Raw genomic sequence first — 17,375 nt, forward strand, 5'->3', positions numbered from 1 at the left:
CTAAGCCAAAAGAACCAAACCCCTCAGTGTCTGGGATTTGTCAAAGACACTGAGCTGTGTTAGGGCCTTACAGGAACTCTGTGCCACTTCCCCTTGTACAAGAATGAGAAGCCCTGTGTGTTGGGGGGGAAGAAAACCTAAGGAATATCACACAGCCATCTGTCCTTCAGTAAAATACAAATCTTGTAAGACGAGGAAAATAAGTTAAAAGAGTCCAGTGGGTTCAAACTGGAATGGGGAGGATAAAGGCAATGCAAACATTTGATTACAGGTTGAGGTTAGGGTTCTTCATGCAGCCTTGGTGCAAAAAAGTCATTGGCAAAAATACCAGAGGTGTGGGAATAAATCAGGCAGAAAACGCAGATTTAAAATCAAATTTATTTAGAGGAAGAAAAACTTTACAAGAGGTTGATACTGATAACTAAAAAGGAAGATAAATAAAAGCTTGTTATAAACCCTTATGGATCTGGCAAGTTACAGAAAAACTGAAGAATTGTACAGTCAATAACCTGCTCACTTTTTACATAATTACAAATTAACATACAGCAATTAGGTTTGATCCTCTTCTTTAAAAATCTTTTTTCCCAGCTTTTTTTCTTTATGGGTTCAGCATGAAAATGCAAAGCTTTTTTTTTTTTTTTTTTTATTTTAAGTAAGAAACAAACCAAAACCAGACGTATATCAGGTTATTATAATACACCTCAATGTTCTGGGAATTACTCAAGTGCATTCCATATTAGTACAAAATAAACATCAGGCTAAACTTTAACCATAGGCGAACTGAACCGGACACAGATTTTTATTTCTTTTTTTTTTCAGTCAGTGTTTAATATTGATAAAGAAAATAGTAGCATTATTTTAGAGCATGGAAAGGATGGATACCTATAGACAGCTTAAATACATACAAAGCTCACAGCTGTATGCAAAGCAGTGAGTGTTATCCTGTTCCCCCCTCCCCCCAGCAATGGAAGCTGAACTATATTTGGGCAAAGCATCAGTGTCAGTGAAATGCATGTGGGAGGAAAGGGCACAGAGCCCTGGAAATGCAGGTGTGAAAGGAGCTGGTGTTACACTTCTCATGACTGAAGAGCACAAGGTGTAGAAGATTTGGCCAGTTCAGCTCGCCTATATTTAAAAGTTAGCTGTATCACCAATGGAGAATTGTGGATTGCTGCCCCTTCTGACACATGAAGCAAGAGTTATGAGCAACAGGGGAGGTTTTTTATTTGAAAGGATGCCCTAAATCATGATAAATTCCCAAACCTGGCCAGCAGGCACAATATTTTCCAGAGTTCTGGTTAACAAGGAATGTTTTGTGGGATTTTAGCAGATACTCTCCTGTGTCTCCTGCCCAATCCTCCCTTGCTCCATGCCATAGACATCCTAGACAGCTTCCTTGAGATTTGGCACCTGAAGAATCTCTCCTGACTAGGTGGCATGTGGAAGGACTGGAACTGGGTGTTTCAGCAACAGCTGTGATGTCTCCTAGTGACTCCAGGAAGGTGCAAAGGTGATTGGACTCTCTGGATGCAAATCCACACAAGCTGATGGCATTACTGTGCTGCCACACCTCCAGAGGAAAGAGTCCACCCTCAGTGGGGATGACAGCTCCTGTCCTGGGGAGGGCACTGGGAGGTGAACAGTGGCCTGGACAGCAAACACCTTGGTGCAGGGAAAGGGCCTCATGTATTTGGATGCATCTCCTCACATCTCCTTCACTAAGTTTCTCCAAAGAAAAGGAAATTGAGGGAAAACCACTGGGGGGGCTGCTTCCCTACCTGCCACGAGGAAGGTGATGGTGAAGCTGACATGGGCTCTCCTGGGGGATGTACCTGAGCCAACAGAAGCCAGTTCTCTTGTCCTGCCACTTAACCTATCTGCAGTGGGACTGTAGATTAGACAGATTCACACCCACTTTGGTCTAAAAAGAAGACAAAAAGCTTGGCCCTTCCTCCCCTCCCGGGGAAAAGCCAAACCAAACCAAACCAGGAACACGCCTACTTGAAGCTCTGATTTTGCTGGGGATACAGAGGGGGGGAGCAATGGCAAAAACTGATTGTCTCCAAATAACCATAATTAAAAGGGGCAAGACCAGTTCCATTTAAAGTGCTTTATGGCATCAAACTGACATCAAGTTATGTGCTGAGATGATCACTTGATTTAAAAGAATCTAAGGCTGACCCCACACAGCCCCATCGAGTCTCCCACCCTTTGCTACAGCTACTCTCTGCTGCTGGGTATCCTTCTGTACCCATCTGAGCCCACACTCTCACTTTTCCTGAACACTGAAACGCCTCCTGTTGGGCAGTGGCAAAGACCAGGCCAAGAAAAGCCCAAGAAAATCAAATCTTATTTCTGCCCTCCAAGAAGCACCAGCACAAACAGCTCCAAGAGCCCTTGTAGGATCCTCTTCTCCTCCAGCAACACAGGCTTCAAACAGATGCTTTTGACCTACTCTGAGTCCCAGGAACTCCACGCACAACAGGGTGGTCTGGGTGCTCCAAATGGGATTGAGGGACTGGCTCTGGGAACTAGCAGCAGGCTGGGATGAAGAAATAAAATGCTTTCAACAACTGCAGGATGGATGCCAGGCATGGAACTGGAGCAAATGCAATTTTAAGACCAGGAAGAGGAAAGGTTTTGGTGCTGTCAAGCTGGGACAATACTCTAGCAGACAATGCTAGACAACCTTTAGGGATCAGAGCAGGACTCAGACTTTGGGAACCTATGCCAAGCCAAAGAAAACCTGTGATGGGAAAAATAAAAGGCTAAAGAGATAAAAACAAGCCCTTACCTTCCTAAAGGTGAAAGAAGGAGGAAGCAGTGTGGGAGGAGAGGCTCCATTCCAAAAAAGTGAATCATACAGTAACAGACATCCTTCAGGGACAAAGGTCTGTCCACCAGAATTTAAGACACAAACTGTTTGGTACACAGGATTTCTGGTCAGTGTATTTCTGACTCACACCTGTGGTTTCTGTCAAGGAACCACAGGGACCTTGGGAGATCACTAGGCAATAGTATTTGCACTTCAGGCACTGAATGCTCTTTTTGATTTGCACAGGTCAGGAGAGATGGTGAAGCCAGGCAGGCTCAATCCTGCTGCCCTGGGTCACTCACCTGCCTTTTGGTGCCCTTCTCAGAGCCATGGGACACTGCTGTGATGTGAATATAGCATGTGCTGGGACTGGGACAAAGACAGTGAGATAAAATAAAAAGTTCATAGTGGTGAAGGCTGTTCCAGACTGAGGGAACTCAGATGTACCAGTGCCCTGATCTCTGCTCACTCAACAGTACATGAGGCACACACTGCTTTGGTTTCCAGAAATTCCAGCTTGGCCCATTCGTGTTTGCAGATGTAAAAACAGCAGGGCAGAAGGTACTTTCTGAAGCTGGTGGTTTTCTTATGGAAAAGGTAACTCCACAGCACCAGCACGTGCCTCCTTCAGCTCCCCTCAGGTCCTGGAGAGCAAGTGGACCCTCACATCACTGCAAGGCACTCCATGCTTTGCTTCTTCCTTTGCCTCCAAAGGGAATGAGAAAACCTAACTAAAATGTTTAAACAATAAAACTAATTGACAGGAGGAGCCTTGTCTGAAGTCATTGTGTCTTTTTCCAGACTTTTTTTGGCCTGAAGATGCTCTGCCTTGAAGAAAGCTCTCAGCTGAAATCGTGTGACTTTAGGCATGGAATGAGCTGCAAAGCAGCACTGCCCAACCCCATGGTTTGTAGGAAACAGGGAGATGAGAACATTTGGTTTACCAATCTTTTGGTAAGAAAACAAAACAAATAAACAAACAAAAAAAATTAAAAGGGGGAAAGAGGAAAAAAACCCTCAAACTATTCCCCAAACAAAAGCAAAAGTAAAAAGAAATAAAAAAATAAAACGAAGTAAACTTTTTTAAAAAACTCTTTCAGATAAAATGAAAGATAAATATTTTTGCAAGCCCTGCTTGCAATTAAGAACAAGCACCAAATAATATTTAAAAAACCAAAAATAAATCTCAACCCTTTTCCTTTCTGTTTTTTTTTTTTTCTCTTTTTCTTTTGACTTTTAATAGTGTAGAGAGCTTCCAAACAAGCAGGGTTCCTGCACGAAGACAGCCCAGCCCAAGCATCCACCTCACCATCAATGCTGCTGATATTTATCAGCACTAACTCTGAAAATTGCTGTGGGTCACCAGCTCATGACAAGCCTGAGAGCAAACTGAAATAAAACAATAGTACAAGAAGAGAAATGATTTGTTATTTCAAAGAAAAAAAAACTGGTAGGAAAGGAAATGTACCCGACAGCTTCAAACTCTTGAGCAAAACCTTGACCTCTTTTGAAGCTGGTAACCATTTACAAATCCACTTGGGTAATTCTCCTGACAGGGTTTGGAAGAAAGGTGATTTTTGAGAAAAGTATGTCTTGTTGCATTTCTCCTCCCCCACTGAACACACGCCTGCATTCCACAACTGCACAGACACCCCACAGCTGGCACAGCAAGAGCTGCCCTTGGACCTTCCTGTTCTGCACAGACACTCCACCCCAGAGCCATGGGGACACACCATGCTGCCCTCCAGACCTGTCCCACAGGGGGGTTGTCCATCAGAACCTTTTTCTCCCCAGAAAAGGTTCCTAAGTGCCCGGTACTGCACAGCCATAGGGACAGGAGCCATCTCCTTGGAGCCTGCCCCATCTCACTGACCTGCCTGGACACTGCTACTCTCACTGTGCCTCAGAAACCAGCAGGGCAAGTGAGAAAATCCAGAGAAACAGAAGCCCAACAGGTCCACAAAAAACAGGCTAAAAAACCCACAAAGAACAGAACAAAGATCCCTAAAAGCAGATTTTTAGACAGTCCCCCCACTCAGTCATTAGGCTTGTACAGGGATGTCAAATGCAACTGGAGAGCTCTATTCTGGCAAAAACATAATCTTTACTTCAGGAATGGGAGGGAGTAAGCTGGAGCTCAAAGAGATTGTGTTAAAAAAATGTTGCTTACTGTTATTTCCATTTGAACAGTCTCTTCTGGCTCCCTGGGATTGCTTTACCAGCCTACCAAAATTCTTTTTCTGCATCATTTTAAATCTACCCAGTAATGTTCTGATTGACTCTAAAAACAGTCTGACATTTGATTCCTCTTCCCCACAGAAATTGTTTAGAATGATTTAAAATTTTAATTTTTATCCTCTGAGTTGTTGCTTCAGAATGCTGTTACTGCTTCCTGATGTAATGTACCCTTCTGAAACCAAACAGCCCCTATCCCATGAGCACAAAAGGGGTGTGCAGGTCACTGTGTTACAGTCGGAGCAGTAAGGGCAAGATATTTAATATCTACTCACTCCCTGAAAGTCCTCAGGTATCATCTATCCCCACGGATGGACCTTGGCTGTAGGGACTGTAAGCATACCCCAGTGGATACATAGATACATATATATATACATATACAGTATATCTATATATGCCAGTGTGTTCGCACCATTTGTAGAGTCCTAATCTTTTGCTAAATGCTTGGTTTTGGTTCTTTTCCCCAGGACAGGGGAATTTGAAGGCACAGACCCCTTAAGGCTATGTTCTCTCATCCTTTAGCAGTGAGAAGAGACAGACAACATCTACCCCAATCCATTTGACCCCAGGTTTGCACAGGGAGATGGTCCTGTGTGCTGTGCAGGCAAAGCCTCTGCAGGGAGAATTCACCTAAAACCACAGGAGAGAGATCCTTATCCACCACTTAGCAGACTTCAGAACTTTTTTTATTTAAAACCTCCAGATGCTCGTCCAGCGCAGGCACCAGCCATGTGCTGTGTCACAGGCAGGGAGATGTCCATGGTGCCAATGCCACGAGTGACCACTGGAACAGTCCATGCTCAGCAGAAGATCTCCTCACCCTCTGGAGGCGCTTCTGACGAGTGAGAATCTGTAGCACCAAAAAACAGCACGTGGGAATCACTATGGGAACACAGGGACACAGCAGGCAGAGCGGGGCTCTGTGTGCACAGAAACCCCCCTGTCTGCCAAATCCACCAGGCCCCTTAAAAGATGTTCAGTTCCCTGATGAGCTACCATGAAATTACACCTTGTAATGGGTGAGATTTCCTGTGCACAAGCTGGAAAAGATCAGTGGGCTAGCATGAATGGAACTGGTCATCCGAGGGCATGTGATCAAATTTCATGTGGGTCAGAGGTTTGAGGTGCAGCTGTGAGTCCTAAGGGGATGCAAAACTACCAGACCAAAAAAAAAAAAACCCTGTATGTTTTTGTTTCAGATCAAGAGACAAAACAGACCAGCTTGAGGGGAGAGGCCAACAGAAGGCTTGTGGGTATCACTTCCAAACTGCCACAGACCGAAAGCAGACATCAGTGCCTCAGGAGCTGCAAGAGCCAGGAGCATCCCAGCAGCAGCTCCTTCTGAAAGCACTGACACTGAAGCAGAGTATTTTCCTCCTTGAAGCAGAGAATCCAGCCCATGGAGGCTGCTCAGGATGGGATGGGAAGGGAAGAAACAATGAGAAGAATGTGTGTCCCTCTGACAACCCCAGGGGCTGCAGAACAGGCAGAAACACCCACAGAAGATCACTTCAAGCTGCCAAGTCCACTCAGCACAACTGCTCTTCCCCATCCTAGTGTCACAATCCTCATTTCAAGCCAGATTTTGTGGCTTCCACAAGTTTGCTGGCTGAAGGAAAACAGCCAGCTTACCAACCCTGAAAAAACACCTATGAGCTCTCCTGACACTCACCAGACTGCTGGGAGCGATGTCCCCTGCCCTTTTTCTTCTTTTCCTTCTTCTCCTTTGGTTTGGCTAAACTGAAGAGGCGAGTAGGCATCTGGGTCTGTTCCTCAGCTGCCTTGTTAGTCTGGTTTGTTGTGCTAAGCAAATGGAAAGTGCTTTTCTCTTTGTGTGTCCTTGAAAGACTGTTCCTTTTGGGGGAGACAGACAGTTCTGCATCAAAGTGCCCTTGTTTAGGAAGGGAAGGGTTCTTCTGCATGGAGGATTCCTCAGTGCTGGACTGGGAGGAGACTCTTGCAAGTTTCTCATGTAGATTTGAAACCTAGAAAGGAAAAGTGTTTCATTAAAGAGGCTAGCAGAGAACATGGATAGAAAAGGCATGTCCCAGACAACCACTCACACGGGTTCTTGTGAACATCTAGCCCATTCACCAGGTAAAATGTCATCCCCATTCAGGCAAAGTAAAGAGAGAAAAGCCCTCTCTGTTCAAGATGAAAATATGAGGCACAAAAAGAGTAACACTCGACTATCTTTTGCTCCTACATGTACTCTGCTATGTATCAACAAGCCAGGGGCAAATATTCTCTAAGATCTCAATAGCAAGACTCACCCTGCATCGTTTGTAGACACAGATGGTGGCAGCAGGCCAAGGAGCAGCGTGCCTCTCTGGGAAGGGAACGCCAGCACACGGCACAGGAGCACCATGTGTCAAAGGAAGCCTTCCCAAGCAAAAGATGAAAGCAAAAGCATTTTTCCTGATTTTTTTTTTCCTAACGGCTGTCTCAGGATGTAATTGAGCTTGCACATTCAAAGGGAAGATCAAAACAAGCCCAACAAATCTTGAATGAACACTCTATTAATAGCTCTGCAATGTCAGTCAGATACTTGCTTTGAGAAGGTGCTTCCTTCTCCTAAATCTCTCAGGCCTTGCAGGCATTTTACCTCTCAGCTTCCCCCTGTCTGAAAGTGCTTGGAGGTGGAACAGCTTCACTGGCTGCTTGGAAAACTTCTTGATCAGGAGCCAGGTGGGAAGGAGCAGAACCTCCTTTGGTGATGAGCTTTTCAGAGCTCACAGCTTAGATCCATGATTAGGCCGTTCAGGCATTGAAAATCATTCCCATTCTGCAATCCAACACTTATAAACTAACTGTGCTACAGCTCTAAGCAAATTACAGTCAGAATTAGTGAGTGCAAACAAACAAATGATCAACAGCCTTAAGGATTAAATTCAGTCCATGTTTTGCCAGTGGTGCTGGCTCTCCTCAGTCAGACTGCTGCACAGTTGTAAAGGAATAAACCTTAGCTTGCTGAAAAATGCCCAAACCAGGATCTGTGTGTTTTTATTTGTGGTTATGAGCAATCAGACACCAGAAGCCTCTTCCAGCAGAGCTGAGGACCCAGCACACAAACAGGGAAGTGGGCAGAGCTCTCTGGCCAGGCACCCCCAATACACCATGAAGCACCAATACTGGCACTGCCTCAGCAGCTCCAGAGGTACAAAAACTGCAAGCACTGCACATCGTATGCAAGGGAAGAGCCAGTTTTAAACAGCAGTGTCCACATATCTGGCAGCTGTGAGGAGCACGCAGTTCACCCAGGAGCTGGCTGGGAGCTCCCTGCAGGGATCAGCTTCCCTAGGAGCCTGACTGTCGACGTCATTTACCTGGTTGTGGTCAGGCTCCTGCCGCATTTGAGCGAATCTCTCCACGTCCTGCTTCAGCTGCACCTTCTCCCTCTCCAGCTGCTTCTGCGCTGTGCGGAGCCTCTCCAGGTCGAGCTGGTAGGCCGCCTTCTTCACCTGCAGCTCCTCCCGCTCGCGCTCCAGCTCCTGCCTCAGCCTCTGCACCTGCTCCTCGCGCCGCGCCAGCTCGGCCTCGTGCTCTGCCAGCTCCTTCTCCCGCACTTCCCACTCCTTCTCCCTCCTCCGCCTCTCCTCCTGGTGCTGTGTCTGCTGCTTCTTCAGGTTGGCCAGCTCCTGGCGCTGCTTCTCCAGGTTGCGCTGCTTCTCCTGCTCCAGCAGCGAGGCGGGCCGGAATGAGCCCCGGCTCGGAGCCCTCTCGCTCAGAGCCAGCTTCTGGTCCTCGATGTAGGTGTCCTGCTGCAGCACCACGCCCTGGCAGAGAGGAGACAGATCACTGCAGCATCCTCTCTGTGGGGAGAGCCCCATCCCTGAAATCCTCAGGGTGCTGTGCTGAACCCCTTCTGAGCCCAGCCCAGCTGTGCTGCCTGGTTACCAGAGCATGCTGGCAAAGCAGCTCCCCCAGCAGCTTCCCAAATTCAGGCCAGCACTGGTTCCCTTAGGCAGCAGCTCATTTCCACAGCCTGCAAGCCAGCCGTGGGGTGTCACAGGGGGAGACAAGGGGCAAAGCACGACTGGGAGCTCAGGCAAGCGGTGTGTGGGAGCAGGATGAAGGGCTAAGCCTACCTGCAAAGCAGTGAGCAGCTTATGGAGGCTGGTAATGGTTTGGAGGACCTGCTGCGAGAAAACAGAAGCGTTGCTGTTAGATCTCACTGGGTGCTGGGTATGTGGACAGCACCTTCTCTTGCTCTGTGTCTCACTAGTGGGTCTGACAAGCTGCACAGCCATCCCTCTGCACCCTGCTTTTCCTCACTCTTCCCTTGCAATGACTGCATCGGTCACCAGTACACCAACAGATCCCTTGAACATCTCCCAGAAGTGCCTGGCATCACCCTCCTCCCTTCCCTAGCTGTCACTGCAGCAGGGGAAGGAACATTTGCAGAGGCACCTCCTGGCACAGAGCTCATGGCAAGTCCTGGGCTGTCTCTGCAAACCATTTCCCACAGCATCAGCTTGCTCAAGAACAAACTGAGTAATTGAGATGAAGCCCAGAAGTTCACTTAAAAATTTCAGGAAAAAAATTTCAAGGGGTGAAAAAAACCCTGCAATCTTTAAATAGATGTGGACTATTTGTACCCTTCTCCCCCAGCTGACCCATACAAGACCCACTGCCAGCAGGCAGAAAAGCTGCACTACAGCAGGCAGCACAAGTGCAGAAGGTGTGTTCTTGGAGGCCTTCTGGAAATACAGAAATGAAAACACCTCATGCATCAATACAGAGCAAGTTACTTTGGAGTTATGCCCTATTCCTAAATTTAGTCTAGCTAAAAATTTCTCTGAATCTCTCATATCCTACAATTAATTTCAAGAAGAAAAAAGAGCACTTCAGTATTTGCAGTAGTGGAGTGATAGCCAGTATTAAGAGAACTGCTTCTCATTTTGTCATTAATGCTAATTGGGAGTTATGAATGTGTTTCAAAGGGAGAATAGAAATCTAATTGCCCCAATTCACTGCACCTGCAACATAAAATTAAACTCTCTCTGTCTGCAGATGCACGATAAATACAGCCCTGTGCATCCTGGTGGTAATTAACCCTTGCTGCTTATAATCAGCACATATCATCTTGCTGGCAAGCAGATGACAATCAGTGAATTCTCTGTCTAAACATCCAAGGTTAAACAAATAAATGACACAGTGGGTTCAGCTTAATGTATTTAGAAGTCTAGATATGCTTCAGCAAATTAAATGTGTTTTCTTCTACATTATCACCTATTGAGACAAATTCTCTAGCCACTTAAATGAAGAGAACAGCTGAGCAATGGAATAAATTCTTACCTCCTTATCCCTTTTCATCATGAACATCAAATTAGCATTTCCACCCTGTGACAAGATCACAAATTTAATATGAGGACAATGAAAAATCACAGCAAATGTCTTCTGAAGCTGAACTAATGACACATCCATTAAATACTCCCTCCACCTTCCATTTTGGGAGAATTCATGCATGTTTTTAGGCCATTTAGAATCATATAGAATAAAAAGTTAATTAGGTATTATTTTGCAGTTATGTGATGGATTGATCCCCAGAAAGAAAAGCTGCAAGGTTGTAGCTGACCTTAGCATTTCAATAACAATGCAAAATTAAACAAATGCTTTGTCTGATCTGCAGGCAGATGGTAGCTAACCTGTGCCATTAGGGTTTACAACTGATTTGCAGTGGTTTTCAAGTCAGTGGTTTTGGGTGCATATTTCACATTTTATTTTATTTTTAACTTATGAGGATGTATCTAATTGTTAAGAATTTTTCAGGCATTTTTTTAAGGCTAGAGCTGTCACTCCTGAAATCTGAATTCAGTGATGGCAGACACACAAATCAAGCCATACCTTCTTTAAAATGCTGTCTGACTCTGTTCTCCGAAGGTCCTGAGCATCATCGCCTTCATCTTTCGCTCCACCTAAAGGAAGAAGCCAGCATTGACATCAGTTATTCAACATTTTAAGGCAGAGATGAACTTGCTAAAGTCTGAGGAATTTAATACAGGAAACTCACATGTTCCACAAAAGCGGACACAGAGCTCTTGACATTTTAACTAAATGAATTTGAGCCCTAAATATATGGAACACGTCAGCACTACCAGGAAAAGTGGATGTGAATTTAGATTAGGGTTGACTTTGGTTTCAGAGAACGTGCTGATAAATTCAGCTATTAGCTGGTGCTCTGTCTAGCCCCTGCACTGCTGTCTACTACCACAGAATACTTGCTGAGAAGACATGAGGCAGCATAAGAGCAGATGGAGGATGATAACAGAATCATATCAGGGTATATTATTGCAGGTATAGTTTCAATGCCTCTCTTGTGCAAGTTAATTTACATCTGGGTCAGATACTGCTGCGCAACACCCTGTGTAATTCTACGCTAATAATTTATCATTAACCTTAGCTATCAGATGCCTGGATCTTCAAAGGGACACTGAGCTTCTCTTTCTAACTTCCCCCTGGATGGCTCATATCAGTGTTCCTGAGCAGGACTGAGCTGACCTGTGGGGACAGGAGGGCTCTGACCCTCCCCCTGTGCTGCCCTTCTGCTCAAAAGGAGTCACACAGACCTTCCATCCTCTAGCTCTTGCCAAGACTTTGTACTCCTGCTGCCAGCTGAGATGCAGCCCATGGGGAAAACCCACACCTGCAGTGGCAACTTTTCTTCTGCCACTCTTGAAGACTTTACATAAACCTGAATCTGCAGCAGCATGAAGGACACCACACCTGGTGTAAAGGCCCTCTCCTCCCCACACCCCCAAGGCTGGCTCTGCTGTTAGAGGCTGACCCTGAAGTCCTCCTAACAGACCTGCTCTCCTGCGCCACGTCCTGGGACCTTCCACCTCTCTGCAGGAGGAAACTCCTCCCTTCTGCTTTGCTGGAGGGGAGAATGAAGGGGTGTCAGGTTATAAGCCTTGCCCGAGGTTTCACAGGTTGTGAACAGAAGAACTGGAGAGAATGCCAGGTTTCATACCTCCTGGGCAGAACAAATAGGCCCTGCACTCTTTTCCCAAAATCTCCCAAGATCCTACAACTACTGAATTAGAATCAGAGGGCATTTCTACAGAAAACTTAGATTTCGGCATCAGCCCAAAGTTGTCCCATTCATCGTTGCAACAGAGAGAGGCACAGCCCTCAACAAACCCCTCCAATGTGAGCATATTTGTCATCATGATGACAAGGCCTTTGGGCTCTCCAGGAGAGCTGGGAAAGCCTCTACATAGTTCTCATGTCTGAGTGTCTGGAGCTAACACTGCTCCTTTAATGCAGGAGGTCAGACGAGGTCCAACGATGCCAGTGCTGAGACAGACACTAGCACAGCAAAACTGGTTGTATTGGGAGTGTGAGTAAGACCACAGAGAAAGGAATTTGAGGACAGGGAAGTTTCTGATGACTAGAGCAAAGAAAGAGGGCATTGGGAAGCAGCCAAGTATGCAGCTGAAATAAGTAGTCACGCACTTCTTTGGGAGAGACTTAATTGGAGGAATAATACATGCAGATGTAGGTGGAACATAAATGCATAGAGAGCAGAGACAGGGGAGAAGGTGTTTGATTCAGCAATATCCACATCCATTTGTAAATGCAACAGCATCAGGCTCCTGCTGGGAAGAAAAGTGAAGAACAAAGAACAGACCTGTAGATATTACAATAATAACATGAAGAAACCAATTTATTGAGAAGCCAAATGCTTTCATGTAGCACATAAGTAAAATAGCAAGTATTACTTAGAGAGAGCACAGAGAGGAGTGAAGAGTTCAGATGTTTAACCCTTGTATAGCCACAGGTTCTCAGCTACCATCAATCCACCTGTACATAAGCTTTTTTCCTAATCTGTGCTTTAATCTGTCACCTATTGTTGGAGAGGAGTTGTGAAACTCAAACCACCAGCTGAAGTCCTTCTGAAGCAAGAGGATACGATGACGTGCGTTATTAACAAATTCTGATGAGCACACACAGAACTACTCACCCTTGGAGGCATTCATCTGATGACTGTCAAATCCTCCAAAGGTTTCTGCCCTTCTAGGGAGTGAGATGGGGCCAACTCCTCCCTCCTGATCCATGGCAGCACTGCTGACCTGCTGTCCGAGGGCAGTGCCCAGGCTCCTGCTCACCAGGTGCTGCAGCCGTTCAACTGATAAAAAGCAGCAATATCTTTGTTAAAACCCACCTCAGGTTTCTGAGCTATTTTCATCCCTGCCTGAACTCAGGTCAGAAATTATTTGGTGTACAAAGAATCTAGGTTTCTGTGACAGTGACGTGAACAGTACACATTGCCCCTGCAAAAACTCACTCTGTCTGACCACTAAGTCCAACTCTTGGAGCTCTGCAAAAAGCTTACACATCCCTCTCTTCCTTCAGGCAACCTCAATGTTCTCAGACAACAGCATTTAATAACTTTAGCCTCTCCAAAGATCATACTGAAAAGTAGCCTGAGTTACCACCTACCCTTGCCTTTGCCAACAGAACTGCTTGTCCCTTGCAAGCACCAGAAGTGCCTGCTGGAACCCAAGCCCCACTCTCACATCTTGCTGAGACTGAAGAACAGCAGAAGCCTGGATGGTCCAAATTTCAGCCAAGGATAAATCCCATGCTGTTCCTGACCTCCAATCAGGTTCAATGCATGGTTTTCTTTGTGCTGACTTTCCTGCCCTCTTTCAACACCCCGTCAATACCTGCTTCCTTTCCTGATCCTCATGATCTGTCCCTGAGACAATACCATGAGGAGCAGTTTCTCCTTACCTTGTTATTCTGATAAAGAGAATAACATTCTGCAAAAGTGGTGCTTGAGAAATGATACCTTCACTGATAGTAACCAATTGTAGTTGGTTACTATAATTTACATGTCACATGACTGGTTCACCTTCAATTATTGCTGTTTTCATGATTTCCTCTCCTTTTGGAGCCTCTTCTGTGTTGGCTCTGAAGAGCAGCCTGGAGCTTGGCAACTCCTCCTGCACAGAACTGTCTGCCATGTCCTGGAAGATCTTGGTCTTCTCCTCCAGCAAGAGCAGAATCTGTTTATCCTTCTGCTGAAGTTGTTCTGTGGGGGTGAACAGAAAACAGGGATGAAGACAAAATAAAAGCTTTGGCAAGGAAACCTGAGCTATTCCTGAGATATTGGCCCCATCTAGTGGAGCACGACAATATGTGCTGGGCTTGGCAGCACCACAGTGCCCTGGGCAATCTGGCACAGCAGGCTCAGAAAATAAATAATGCAAGGAAGGCAACCTGCAAACCAGGACTGCAGTTATTTGGTGGATGCAGGACTGAAAAAAGTCACAATTTCACCACAAAATCCAACCCAGAAACTCCCGTACATTTTTCCACAGTGGCTCCCCAGCTCTGTTCCAGGCAGACTTTACCTTTCAGTTCTTTCACTTTCGCATCGGACAATTTCTTTTCAAACTCAGACTCGCAAGGGACTCCTTCATCTTCATCTCTATCCCTGGACAGGAGACACGGCTCAATTACTACAGGAACACACCCAGTGCACCCCCTGCCTCACAAGAACAGCTGAGTGTCTTACATGGTGTGCATGGTGTCCTGAATGATCTGTATCCAGCCGTTGCGCTCTTCCTTGGAGCTGGCATGGACCTCCACCATTTCAGGATCCTTTCCGCCCATGCTGATCAGGAACAAACCCTTCTCTTCATGAGCCACTTCTCGCACAATCAGCTTCTTCAGAGAGATCACAGTGGATTTCTGGTCCTTCAGATGGAAATAAATTGGTGAGAAGGGGGACCAGAGCTAGCCCCAGATTCAAACTAGCATTGAAAAGGTCTCAATAAACCACAGTGCTACATCTCTCAGGTTTGTAAACATTTTCTGAACATACTGCCTAATTAAAATAACAAAATCATTTTAATGGGGTCAAAAATAGGGTCAAAAAGAAGTTTGCTTTCCTCCAACAGTTATGTAGGAAAAGCAATTTTACCTCACTCCATTTCAAGAAAGAATTTATTTTAAATTGACTTTGTGGTTTTGTAAACTGTACCATATTTTGCTCTGATCTCTTTTCCTACTGACCACATTCTCCCTGTCATTAATAAGCTGCTCCTTACACTTGGTGCAGCTTGCTAGCCTGCTTCACACACAGTGTCTTCACCATCTCTCTCCAAGATAAAGTCTTGTTTCCAAATCCCAGAAAACCCCTGCTATTCTCAGACACTCACAGCTGACTGCTATGTGAGAAGTCGTGTCTGAGGTGATGTTCACTGTGTGCTATGGTCTCTGTGTCATCAGCCTGCTGGCTTACAATGTCCCCAGGCTGCTGTGTCATCTGCACACGAGTCAGCCCCTTTGTGCATTGTCCCACATGCTACAGCTGGGGTGATCTGGTTCACTAGCAGGACTTGTATGCAAATCAACTTCCCCAGTGTAGCCCGTGCACAGGGTTGGTGGAACTGGAATAACAAATTATCAGCTTTCAAAATGCTCAAATAGTGGAAAGGTCACAAGGTTTAGCCAGTCTAGACCGTGCCTGGAAGGTACAGCCCAGCAGACTCCACCAGGCACCAGGTTTTCTTTAGCAGGTCAATGTGCCCAGCCCTTTTTGGGGGCCTGCCCTCAAACCTCATGTTTTTGCTCCTACACATTACAAAGATATTTCTCTGACATTTATTTTCAAGCTGTTCTGTTGAATTTACCGCCCTGGCATTTCACCTCACTGCCCCCTGCAGCAGCTCACAGTATATTTGGACATTTCCTTCAGCTGAGGTTCATTTTTACAATGTTTGCATTATCCCCTCACCCCCTCCCAGCCCAGACACTGCTCCAGTGTGCACAAATTGCAAAGCACAAGTGTTTCCAGTGACAGGCAGGTTTTCAAGGCCAATTATCAGCTGTGCCAAGGCACTGCAGGAAGGGGAGGTGGGGCATGAAGACATGTTTTCCCATCAAAAAGAATGGAGTCTGCTCAGCAAACAAAAATGTTCTGAGCAAGAAAATTAAGTTGTTTAGCAGGCAATTGCTGGCTGTGCTGCACAACACAACATCACGGGTCTCTCCCATAGAAAAGTAAGGAGGAAAAAAGGCTGAAGCCTTACCAGTGAGGCGAAGACATACTTCTGGTCCTTCTCCTGAAGGAACACGAGCATGTCAGAGAGGAGAACAGCCTGGACTTCTGCAAAAGAAGAAGCACACCAGTGCAGTACAACCACACAACCCACCCCAGAAAACATCTGCAATAATACGAGCGCTGGGGAGCAGCAGGGCTGGTTTTGCAAATCCTGAAAGCAAGATCAACCTCCCAGTCAGCAGGAGGAGCAAGGGCAGTTCCTGGAGATGCCAGATCACGTTAGCTCTGAACCAGCTTTGCATTAAACAGGACACATCAGCACCTGGGCATCCTGCAGGATTTGCTCTCACCCATCAGAGCAGGGGTGCTCCTCTCCAGCCACATGCTCACCTACCAGTTAAGACATGGTGTAACAGTGAAAGCCAGAGGCATTTATTCAATAGAAGCTCTGTTTTCTCAAACAATCAATATTTCAGCCCTCAAGCAAAATATCTGCACAGGAAGTTTTGGATTTTATGGTTCTCTTGATGAGTGGTTTGCAGGGTGTAAATTATCGTGCAATAACAACATTTGTCAGCTGCAGTTTCTTTCCCAGGAAATACTGACTTCAGGAGCCACCAGTAATTCTGCTCTCAGACAAACACAACTCTGAGGGGAGCCTGTGTGAGACACAGGACCTGGCTTTCTTTCACAGGAGAAGGAAACACAACCTCAGGCCAACAGAGGATTTTAAATCAGTCTTTTCCCAGAGTACACATTGAGCCTTCCAAGTCTCCTAATAACATATCATAAAGTTGCACAGCAACTACCAAGTGTAACGCCCCACCCAGACCCCTCAGCACAAAGAGGTTTTGTGTAATGTACTTGGGAAATCTTGTGACAGAAAGGAAGCAAACCAGAAACTTAAATCATCCCATGGGTAAATCCTTCCAGTCTGTCTTGGGAAGACAGAATCCATTCCAGATAAAAGAACCACTAAACTTTAAACGAAGCTGCAAAATGAAATCCAGGCTCTGGCAGGTTTGCAGAAGGTGACATATGACTGCCTTTTTCTCTGCTCCATGCACTTTGCAAGAAGGGAAATGCTAAAATCCCTAAACAAAAGTTCTTCCTATAATTTTCGGTGCTACATTTCAAATACCACAAAATAATCTGAATATATGAACAATCTACTCTCTCCCTGGGTCTGCAGCCTGCCTGCAGGACCTACTTTCCCTGGGAGTTTGCACTATGGACATGTTTGTGCATTTCTATGACTGAGAAATGCAAATGGAGCCTGTGCTTATCATGATTTCACAACAGCAGCAG

At 45.8% G+C, this 17,375-nt stretch overlaps 1 protein-coding gene across 9 annotated transcripts in view; it reads right to left on the reverse strand.

Annotated features, from left to right (window-relative positions):
• Positions 1-360: 360 nt before the first annotated feature.
• AKAP13 (A-kinase anchoring protein 13) overlaps positions 361-17,375 on the reverse strand; it is a 204,384-nt gene continuing 187,369 nt past the window's right edge. For 8 of the 9 annotated variants that reach the window (XM_039723000.1, XM_039722995.1, XM_039722998.1 and 5 more), the window contains 11 exons: positions 16,096-16,172; positions 14,577-14,758; positions 14,413-14,495; positions 13,911-14,090; positions 13,017-13,181; positions 10,898-10,968; positions 10,349-10,393; positions 9,139-9,189; positions 8,377-8,826; positions 6,723-7,035; positions 361-5,900 (listed from right to left, as the gene is read on the reverse strand). In XM_039723000.1, the coding sequence (XP_039578934.1) occupies positions 5,851-5,900; positions 6,723-7,035; positions 8,377-8,826; positions 9,139-9,189; positions 10,349-10,393; positions 10,898-10,968; positions 13,017-13,181; positions 13,911-14,090; positions 14,413-14,495; positions 14,577-14,758; positions 16,096-16,172 (1,667 nt within the window). In that variant the 3' untranslated portion in view covers positions 361-5,850. The remainder of the gene's footprint in view (positions 5,901-6,722; positions 7,036-8,376; positions 8,827-9,138; positions 9,190-10,348; positions 10,394-10,897; positions 10,969-13,016; positions 13,182-13,910; positions 14,091-14,412; positions 14,496-14,576; positions 14,759-16,095; positions 16,173-17,375) is intronic. The other variant, XM_039722996.1, reaches the window with a different exon arrangement.

The sequence above is a fragment of the Passer montanus genome, unplaced genomic scaffold (genome assembly GCF_014805655.1).
Source record: "Passer montanus isolate IOZ18808 unplaced genomic scaffold, ASM1480565v1 scaffold5, whole genome shotgun sequence".
In the NCBI taxonomy this organism is placed as follows: Eukaryota; Metazoa; Chordata; class Aves; order Passeriformes; family Passeridae; genus Passer; species Passer montanus.